General features: G+C 38.1%; 1 protein-coding gene across 1 annotated transcript in view; it reads right to left on the bottom strand.

Annotated features, from left to right (window-relative positions):
* Positions 1 to 10,371, bottom strand: part of efhd2 (EF-hand domain family, member D2) — a 32,403-nt gene extending 22,032 nt beyond the window's left edge. Inside the window, exon 1 of the mRNA XM_041798838.1 lies at positions 9,803 to 10,371. Within this exon, the coding sequence (XP_041654772.1) occupies positions 9,803 to 10,089 (287 nt within the window). The 5' untranslated portion in view covers positions 10,090 to 10,371. The remainder of the gene's footprint in view (positions 1 to 9,802) is intronic.
* Between the last annotated feature and the right edge of the window lie 469 nt (positions 10,372 to 10,840).

A 10,840-nucleotide genomic window follows, 5' to 3' on the forward strand; every position in this document is an offset into this window, starting at 1 on the left:
AAACAATTATTATTTCTCACAAATTTGCAGCAGAATGGCTCAGCCTCTACGTGCTTACTATGTAAAACTCTGCACAATGTTTGAAGCTTGCAGATGCAATGCCCTATAACAGCGATGCACAAATTGCCCAAACTGGTGCGCAACATTTCAGCTCAAATAAAAGCAAGCATACAGTATGTTATTGTTTGGAAAATGTGCAGGAGCTCGCATGTCTTTTCTTAAGGATTTATTTCTCTCCTACACACCTGTTGAACTAGATTTATCTTGAAGCTTTGGCATGTTTCACACTATCACTCACTAAAATAGAGAGATTGTGTTGTTTTTAAAGTATGTGGTATTTAAAGTATTTGGCAAACTTTAGCCTGGCTATACTGCTGCATTAAATCTAGTCTCCTACACCTTTATTACTACAACATACTCGTGCTGCTGAGTCCACATCCCTCTAACCAGCAGTGCAGTTTATGCCAGCCGGTCCTGCTGATGCGTTTCCTGCTTCTTTATATACAGGAAACCATGGAAGCAAAATCTGAGCGTATGATGCTCGAGCTGAAGATGATAAATACTGATCAGAAGTTGATTATACAGCAGTAATGGCAAAGAGGAAAAGACAGGAGACATTGGAGGAGATGGAAAATATAGACGCTGAACAAGCTGCACTTTATCTACATTCTTAAAAAGACGCCTTTGTGCACCTAGTGCAGTGATACTCAACCCGTGGCTCTGGAGCCACATGTGGCTCTTTATTGTCTTAATTTTAACTATTATTCCCCAGAAAACCTTAAAAAAGTGAAACTTTTGCCCCTTTTCACAATTTTTGTCACTTTTCATCCATTTAAGCTACCTTTTCCCATTAAATACCACTTTATTCCTACTTTTTTGCCACTTTTTGCCACATTTATCCCATTTTTGCCCATTTAAGCTACCTTTTGCCATTAATTACCACTTCTCCTTACTTTTTCCCATATCTGTCACTTTTTTGGTACTTTTTATCCTTTTTTTTTACCACTTTTATCCCATTATTGCCCTTTTTCAGTTTTTTCTCCTATTTTCACCTACTGATTTACCTTTTGTCATTGAATATCACTTTTTCCTAGTTTTTGACCATTTTAAGCATTTCTTTTCACCACTTTAATCCCATTTTTGCCCTATTTCACCATTTTTTTCACCACTTTACACCCATTTAAGCTACCTTTTGCCATTAAATACCTATAGTTTCCTATTTTTGGCCCATTTTTGCCACTTTTTTTTTCAATTTTTGCCACTTTTAGCCCATTATTGCCCATTTAAGCTACCCTTTGCCATTAAATACCACTTTTTCCCTACTTTTTCCCATTTTTGACCCTTTATTGGTACCTTTTACCACTAATCCCATTTTTGCCTTTTTCAGTTTTTTTCTCCCCATTTTCACCTACTTAATTTACCTTTTGTCCTTAAATATCACTTTTTCCCTAGTTTTTGTCCATTTTAGCTACCTTTTTGCCACTTTAATCCCATTTTTGTCCTTTTTTCACATTATTTTCACCACTTTATACCCATTTAAGCTACCTTTTGCCATTAAATACCATTTGTTTCCTATTTTTCACCCATTTTTGCCACTCTTGACTGCTTTTTGCCCATTTTAGTCACTTTTCACTCATTTTTTTTTGCTGTTTTTGCCACTTTTGGACCACTTTTTGCTACCTATAGCTAGTTTTTGCGTCACTTCTTTCCCATTTTTGCTACTTTCTAACCCTTTTCCTGCCTGTTTTCACCCATTTTCTTGCTTTTGACTGTTTTTGCCAGCTTTAACTTATTGTTATTGCTACTTCAAGTGCCACTTTTCACCACTTAGATTTTGGCTCTTGTAAAGGTATTTTTCAACAGTTTGGCTCTTTGGTTGAGTAACACTGCTCTGGTCAAAGGTTCAGGAGACATGGTACTACGGTTTATGCCACGCCAACACAGAAGTATAAATCCGGCCTTCCTCCTCATCAGCTGTCTGCACAGCTCTGAAAAAGTCTGCATGTTGGAAAAGAAAAGGCTTTTTTGGATTTATTCCAAAAGATAAATTCTCAAACTGTCCTCCCTTCCTGAATGTTTGAACCCTTTGAAGCAGCTGGAAAAAAAAAAAAAAGGACTTGCAACTAAGTAGTGGATTTCAGAGGAGTGGACGGGCCTGAACATGACAGGAAGCTGAAGAATCTGGGCTGAGGCAGCAACAAGTCATATACATGTGATAACAAAACCTCAGTCTATCTGACAAGCTGTTTCTTTCACTGCAGACTAACTTTCCTCAGCTCGAAAGAATGCCAAGGCCATATGAAGAGCAGGACGAACAGAGCAGTCTTTGTCGCTGAGTGACGTCTTGAAAGATATGGATTCAGGAAATACTTGGTAAATTTACAAGTATAAAGAGAAAGCTAAGTTTCATGAGATGTAAACGCTCCGTCAGGAGTCTGCAGGGTTTGTTAATCCATTTAAAGAAGGATGAGGTGATCACAAGAGCTACAATAAACACTCATGCCAACAGTGCCCACCGCCCACTCTGACAGCTCGCTGTAACAAGGCGTCATACTGAACGATTGCCCACCCTGGATTCCCGTCGTTCAGAGTGATTCAGCCTGACTCACTCTGCAGTCACTCTGAAATCAGCCTCAACAACAAGCCAGCACAACGGATCTGCTATCAGGCTAATGATGTGTGGATTGGAAATCATGGGGTATGCAAACAAACAGTTATGGTTCCAGCAGAGAGATGAATAAACACACAGATGTCACACCACAGGTGTCAACATCTGCTTCAGACTGATAAATCAGTCCATATTAGCTTCTCTAAGATACTAATACAAGTATAAAGGCAGTTATTATAACCACACAAATGTCCTTCTATTGAAATAAAAGGCAAATTCTGCAATAAAATGTTTGTCAAAGAACAGAAGCCCCAAGCAGACATGCACCGAAACATGCTTTTACACAATTTTCCTGTTAAAACAATTTATCAGAGTCCTAGCACCGACCAAGGCTCAGTGAGGACCCTATTGTTTGAAGTCTGTTTTTGGGACCTTAATATATGTGAAAAGTCTGTTTTTTTTCTCAAAAATGGTCCCCCTCGAGAAATAGCCATCTGGTGTTGGAACGGTGTAAGAGAAGAAAAAAAAAATCCATAATGACCATCCTCTAAAACGTACGAACGACACAGACACCAAAAGGTAGAAACTTGGCATATTTTGGCCTTTTCTAATGACGGACATTTTGCATATTTGAACAAACTTGTCCACAAGATTTCATCTGATTGACTCCAGGGCGGGGCCGTTATCGAAGCCCAAAGTTTAAGTTGTTTTTTGTCTATTTTTCGCTGTGAAATTACACCAGTGTTGCCTTATAACTTTTTAGCGTTCATTTTCTGTTGTTTTAACAAAAATCTGACTTATTTATGCTACCACTTTGGGCTGCTGGTGGTATTTTTTCCTGTGCTAGCAGGTTTGCCGCTCAAGATCTTGAGTAACCTCCTGAAAAGAAAATAATAATAATAATAATAAAAATAAATAAATCATGGCAAATTTAGTATTTAGTATTTGCCATGGTTTGTAATGAAACAATTATTTTTTGTGTTTATACCTATTCATTGCTTTAATTGTTTTATCCCTGTGTTGTTTTGGCTGTGGTTGTTTTACAGTGCTTCATAAATAAAGTTGAGTTGAGGATCATTATCCTGAAGATGTGATAAAGAAGTTGAGATCTTGAGAGAACAACCAAAATTTCCTTGTTAACGTACCCCAGTAATATATAACAGAGGGATTAGGGGTGGGAAATTAAGTAAAAACTGGATTCAATCACAACATGACCTGCTGAGATCGTCAAATCATAGAATTTATAATATTTTTTTAAGCTGAAATATGTGTCAAAATACCAGTTTTAAAGCTTTTTGCAGCAGCTTGTACCTTTCATATCACGTTATCATTCAAGTGTTGTTTTTTTAATGCTCAACAAAAAAATCCTACTTTCTTCATTTTGTATATTTTTTTTATAAACATAAGGATGGCATAAAAATTATCACTCCATTCAGTACAATAATTCACATCCAATTTGCGATACAAGTCAAAGTCATCACAGTAGGATAGTTTTTCTAAACTGTTCAGCCCTAGTTAATCTAATATTGTATTGGTAGTATTATAGTAGGGCTGGGAAATTAATCACAACTTAGATTAAACTGCAATATCGCCTGCTGCAGTTTACAAATCGCAGATGTTGCAAAATGTCTTTAACTTGAAATGTGTCAAAATACCAGTTAAATTCATTCATTTTTTTTTCAGCAGCAGCGATTTTATGCACATTATACAAACATTCAAGTGTCATTTTTTAAAGATGTTTTACAAAAATCCTCCTTTTCTTTTTTTTTTGTTTTCTTAATCAATATTAGGCACATAAAAATGATAATCCTTACAAAAAAAGCAATTGATGGCAAATTTGCAATATGAGCCAAAATAACTGCAGTTATATAGGATGTTTCATTGTTCTGCCCCAGTTTATTCCATCTTATATTGATGAAGCTTAGCGTTGGTTCACCAGCTGATACCAGTTATCTCCTCCCAGCTCCCACAGCCAATCACAGCTCTTTCTCTCCACACAGCGATGCATTTAAACGTGACGTATTTCTCACTCATCTTTGCTTGCAGTAATTCTGATGCACCACACTGCTGCTGGCAAAGCTTTACCTCCCCCACCCCAGCTGCCTCCTTTATAGCTTAAAGCTTGTTGCACCCTCATATTCAGATATGGATGAATTACCTCTGAAATCATTTATTTGTTTTCAGTATACATCGTCATAAAGGTATCGATTTATAGCTATGCACTCTCTGGAAGGGAGCATCTATTGAGGAGAGCCTTCTCTACCAAATAAAACTGTATATTCATTTCGTAATAAAATGGTTTAATGTATGGTTATCGCTTGAATTTGCGGGTAAATAAATAAGATGAGGAACCTAATAATCATCACATATCAAATCGCAGGAGAAATATTGGGTGAGAAAAACATAAATTAGATTATTTTCCCACATCTTTCAGCCCTAATAGGGATGGCTGTCTGCCCGAAGCTTCCTTGGAAACATTCAATAATAACATTTCTAATCCTATCATTGTTGCTTTTTTAAAATTTGGTTAAAAAAATCCAACTCAAAGCCTCATATTTCTGCCTTAAAGACTTCAACAGAATGGAAACCATATCATGTTGTGCCAGACTGTAATATCAACAAAAACTTAACTATTTTCCAAAGAAATTCAAAGTTTTCACTTTGACTCATCTTGATTTATAACCATGGTTTCAGGAAAACCTCCCACAGCTCAAGGCGCCCTCCCTCTTAGCCCTAGCATCAAAGATATAAAAAAGTCAGCTACACAAAACAAAAGGTCCAGTTTGGCAGCAGCTTTGGGAACAAAGATATAATGGATGGAAATCTCCCCAGTGAGCAAAAACTTTTTAGGAAAACAAAAGGTCTGAGATCAGTTTTCTGCACCTGCGCTGTGCACAAAGTGACATTCAACACTTGCTGCTTCAAATAGCCCCAAGTCTTTGTTCTATAGTTGAGAGTTTTGGTATTACTATGACTGAAAAACTCCCTGAATTTCAGAGCTAGAAGGCCTGACTTACAGGTGATTTCCCAAGGTTAGAACATCAATCTTTATAAAAAGCTTTTTGTTTTCAAGGGACAAGACAAGACTACAAAAGCAAGTCTCTGGTAAGGCTGCTCAGTTGGGGCATAAAAATGATAACCACTGAAGTCACGATAAAACATGACTACTAATGGATATTTCAACATCTGTTGATAAGCCTTGATCAGCTGACAGCCAGCTGATCCCAGTCATCAACTCCCTGCTCCCACAGCCAATCACAGCTCTTTCTCCAAACACAGCGGTCTATCTAAACATGTCCCTCCCACTAATCCCTGCCTGTAGCACTGCTGATGCACCACACTGCTGCTGGCACAGTTTCCCCACCTCCACCCCAGCCTCCTCCTTTATAGCATAAAGCTTCTTGTACCAAAGCATGTCGCTTGACTAACTCAACCTAAAGCAATGAAAACATCCAGAAAATGGTAGAAATCTAGCACCATGTCCTCAAGGTGCAACCACAATAGCAGAGTTGGTGGTCAGTGTGAACCTGATTAGCACAATGTGGCTAAAGTTAGCAGGCCTTGATTCTCTTTGCATGTTAAAGTCCCTGGTCTGAACAGCCTATGTACAAATGTGTTTCCATTTTCTAAAACAGAATGGTGCTAAACTGTCCTTTTCTTTTAAGGTGTTATCGGTTCTATCAGTTCACCGTTGTTTACATTCCCGTTAAAGAGCATTATGACAGGATAGCTGTACTGGAGCTATGCAGTGGTCACCAGTGGTGGGAAGGCAATGTTTAGATGGAGCGTGTGGCCGGGATTGTGGCTCTGAACTGATTGGGTTAGGTGAATGGGATTAACCGACTGGTAATTCTGGTGCTGACTAATGAGAGACTGGGCATTTAACCATTAAGCCAGCTAATCGTGCACATCCCTAGTTAAAAGAGTCCACTCTGAAAGAAAGCCTTCTTCTAAACTTTGGGTACGACAGTAAGGCTATACCTCTGGCTTCTTCCTTTGTTTTATTTCCCTTGTTTAGCTAAAGTCAAAGCACTTTCACATGCGAACTCTTCTGCCTTAGTTGCTTTGGTGAGCTTGTATTCTTTGTCCTCTGGGTGTAAGCCATTTACAGGTTTCAACCACACCCATGCAATTGCTTCTATACACTCCTTATATGTCTCACATTTCTTTCTCTATATGGAGACAGATGTTTTCAATCATCCAGGGAAGCCGAAGAGATCCGTCCACTGCTGGTGTTGTAATTTTTTTAATGACTCACAACTTTGATATAAAACTGATAAACGCAATCTTCTGTTCACAATAAGATTATTGTTTGATTTCCTTATCACTACCCTGCACTAAGCCTCCACCCTGCAATCTCACAAATACTGCAGACTAAATACTGTAGAAGTATAAAGACTACATGCACCAGTACACTTTGCAGCATTAAACATGTAAATACTTTTCACTTCGTATGCATGGATCTCAAAGTATTCGAGGACTTTGCCTGCAGTTTACAGTGTTAGAAATGACATACTGCCCAGTGTTGGGTTATCTAGGTCTCTTGTTTTTGTTGCTGTTGCATTGAAATATAATTTCTAATTTTTCTGCTTTCTGATTTTATTTCAAGGACAGCTTAAGAGAGACAGGAAATATGGAGAGAGATAGCAGGGGAAGATATGCCAGGACCAGGACCTGGACTAGTGGCTCAAGGATAACAGCCTCAGTATATGGACTCCTGCTCTACTAGCCGAGCTAAACCGGCGCCCATAATTTAATTTTGCTAATAATATGATTGCTCAGAACTTATTTTTGAAACATTGCTAACAATTCTAATAAAGATATGAATGCTTTAACATCATTATCCAAACGTTGCCATTATACTTACATACTTAAACAATTCACAGGAGGCTGCCTGAAAGTTTTAATTGTTAAAAATGAAACTCTGCCCAATACTGAGTGGTCAAAGACTTTTACTTTGGTATCAAACAATCAATAACATTTCATTTTTGCTGATAATATAAACGCTCTGAAAATGTTTTCCAAGTATTGCCAACATGTTTACGCCTTTAAACAGCAGGCAAGAATTTGGTTGTAATTTAAGATATTTTGAAACTAAAAATGGCCTCATGTATGTTGTCTCCAGGACTGCTATGGCTAGTTCCAACGGTTGCTCCAAATGTGGCCAGACTGGGCCAATTTAGACAGTTCTCTGATTCTTGTAATAACAGAGGTTTGGTCATTTTAAACATTAAGTACATGGAAGTAAAACAAAATTCACACAACTTCAGTATACATAACTAAGTGGTACCAAAGTTTTCATACAGTTTAGACCAGTGGTTCTCAACTGGTCCAGCCTCAGGACCCAACAGCATGCCTTACGACAAATCAGGACCCGAGGTTCCAAAACAGTTTCAAAAATGCATATTAGTTATTCCCTCTTTTCCCATCATCAGAGATCTTTAAAAAGCACTTCATTATCATGGGAAAAGTACCTTTTCCGTCACAAGAAAAGCAGATAAATTAGTTGAAATGTTGATCAAACATTTCAATTTAACCAATTTCACAGTAAAACAGGGTGAAATAAAAGGTATCTATGCATGTCCACTAAGGACTTAAGGACTTTTTTCCACCATCTTTTTTTACAGACACCTAGCAACCCACTGGAAACTGCTCCGTGACCCACTTTTGGGTCTGACCCACCAGTTAAGAACCACTGATTTAGACAGTTTGAAGGACTTTGCCTGCTGTTTTTGAATGTGACAGACCAATACTGCCCAATACTGGGTGCCATGGACTTCTACTTTGGCTGCCATGGTACTGAATGATCTATGACATGTGATATTCACAAGTAGTATAAATGCTTTGAACGTGTTCGAAGTATTCCCAAAATATTAGTGAAATTCAACATTATTCAGGAGTTTGCCTACAATTGTTTGATTATTAAAGACGGACTATTGCCCAGTATTGGATGTCAAGGACTCCTGTTTTTGCTGCAGTGGCACCAAATGATCAATAACATGATTTTTACTAATGCTCTGGACTTGTTTTCCAAATGTTTACAACATATCTGTGTATTTAAACATTAAGTTTACAGACTTTGGGAACTAAAACTGAAAAACTGCTCTTCCCAAAACTCTTCCTACTGTTTTCCTGGTATGAAACCAGTATAAATATCTATAATAATGTGGCTAGTTCCACCAGCTGTTCCAAATAATGCCAGATTTATGCAACAGACGGAGTGACTATGGGTTTGCCTGCAATTTTTGAATGTTAAAGACAAATTATTAACCAACAGTGGGTGTAAAGGACCTTTATTTTTGTTGCTCTGTTATCAAACGATAAGTACCATTTGTTTTAATGTAATAATATAAATGTCCTGAATTTGTTTTTTAAATATTACATATACATTTGTAAGGAATTCTGTAATTTTTGATGGTTAAAAAATGAAAAATTGCTCAATATAAGGTGTCCAGTACTTTTATTTTGGCTGCCATAATTTTAAAAAAAGTAAAGGAAGCATTTAATCTTAAAAATAACTGTGCCAATATATTTGTATGTTTAAACAGTTAGCAGGAGTTTGCCATCAATTTTTGATTGTATGTCAAAATATTACACAACACTGGGAGTCAAATATTTCTGCTTTGATGCTGTGGTATCAAGGGATCAATAACATTTGATTTTTACTTTTAATGTAAAAGCTATGAACATTTTTTTCATTTTTTATCACATATTGCTGACATATTTGTGTATTTAAGCCTGTAGGTGTTTGCCTGCAATTTTCTGATAGTTGAAAATGTTTTTTTTTTACAATATTGGATGTCTAAAACAAGGAAAAGTGTCATCTGACTCATGCTTATTACAGAAATGCTCCTAAATAAAACAATATTAAAAGAAATCACTACATTTAGACAACATGTCTAGATATTTGGTCAACGTCAACAGTACCCACATAGACAGACACTACTGTCTTCCCTGTATTTTAAAACATTCATGCATAATGAAAGCTCGCCGTCGCCCAGCCCTATTGTTTGGTAATATTTCCACTTTTTCAGCCCATGTGACGTACGTGAAGAACCTGCCACCAACACTTCCTTATATGACCAACCTCACCGTAACTTCCCTGTTCAGACTCAGATTAAATTAGGATAATCTCTGAGAGAGCAGCCTCCAGTCTTCATCTGAAGGTGTTCAAACTCTGAATCAGACACTCACTTTTTGAACATCTTCTCCATGTCTTTAATCTGGTGTCTGGAGAACTCTTTGAACTCGGTGTAAGGGTTGAACACCTTCATGCTGGGCTGCACATGCTCTCCCTGACCCTCGTTCAGCTCCTCTCTCCGCTGCAGTTTGGCCCCCAGCTCCGAGTCCGCGTTGGCCGTGGTCGACTTCTCCTCCGACCCGTTCTGGTGCCCGGGCTGGTCCACGGCCACCGGCTCCTCCGCTCCTTCCTCGATCTGGAGCCTACGGCTGAGCTTTGAGGAGAGCTCGTCTGAGGCCATTTTCAAACTGTGTGTCTGATAATCAAAAGAGGGCGTTATGTTACAGTAAGGAAGGCGACAGCGTCCAGACTTCAAGACAGCCCTCTGTTCCGAGACTCCCCTGACCCTAGAAAGCGCAGTTTAAACCTCTATGAAACAAACCGGACCAAGAACTGGAGGAAATTAATCCCAGCTATGAGGGCTCCTCAGACGCTTTGTTTTGATTTCCGGGGATCAGGCTCCAAGTTCAGACAAATACCTCCACTCCAGGATGTTGTACATTGGCTCATTAGCTGCGTATCATTGTGCAGCGCTGTCACGCTGAGGCCACGCCTTTTAAAGAGACAGGCACAACCTGCACAACAAGGAACGATACAGGTGCAGTGTTGACGTCTGTTTCCTTAGCGAAAGGGGTTAGGGTCAGGCTGCTACGGTGGCCCTGAAGGGCTGAATTCATAATGCAGTCGCGACCTTTCAATGAAACATTTAAGTCTTTTTTAGAATGCAAAAATACTCAAAGAAAGGGGGGAATGGGAATTTAAACACAAAGACCACACAGTGGAAAATAAAACGAATAAAATAAATGTGAATGAAAAAAATTACAGTTGTAAAAAAAAGTGCTTCATATTTAATTGTGATTAATCTCAGAATTTTTTGTAGTTAATCAGGATTAATCAAAGAATCATACTTTAAGATTCCACTATTCAAACTTTTAAAAATTATTTTATATTTTTCTCCTGCTTTAGACGGAGGGAAATTGACTTCCTGTTTG

Source organism: Cheilinus undulatus, linkage group 11 (genome assembly GCF_018320785.1).
Source record: "Cheilinus undulatus linkage group 11, ASM1832078v1, whole genome shotgun sequence".
NCBI lineage: Eukaryota > Metazoa > Chordata > Actinopteri > Labriformes > Labridae > Cheilinus > Cheilinus undulatus.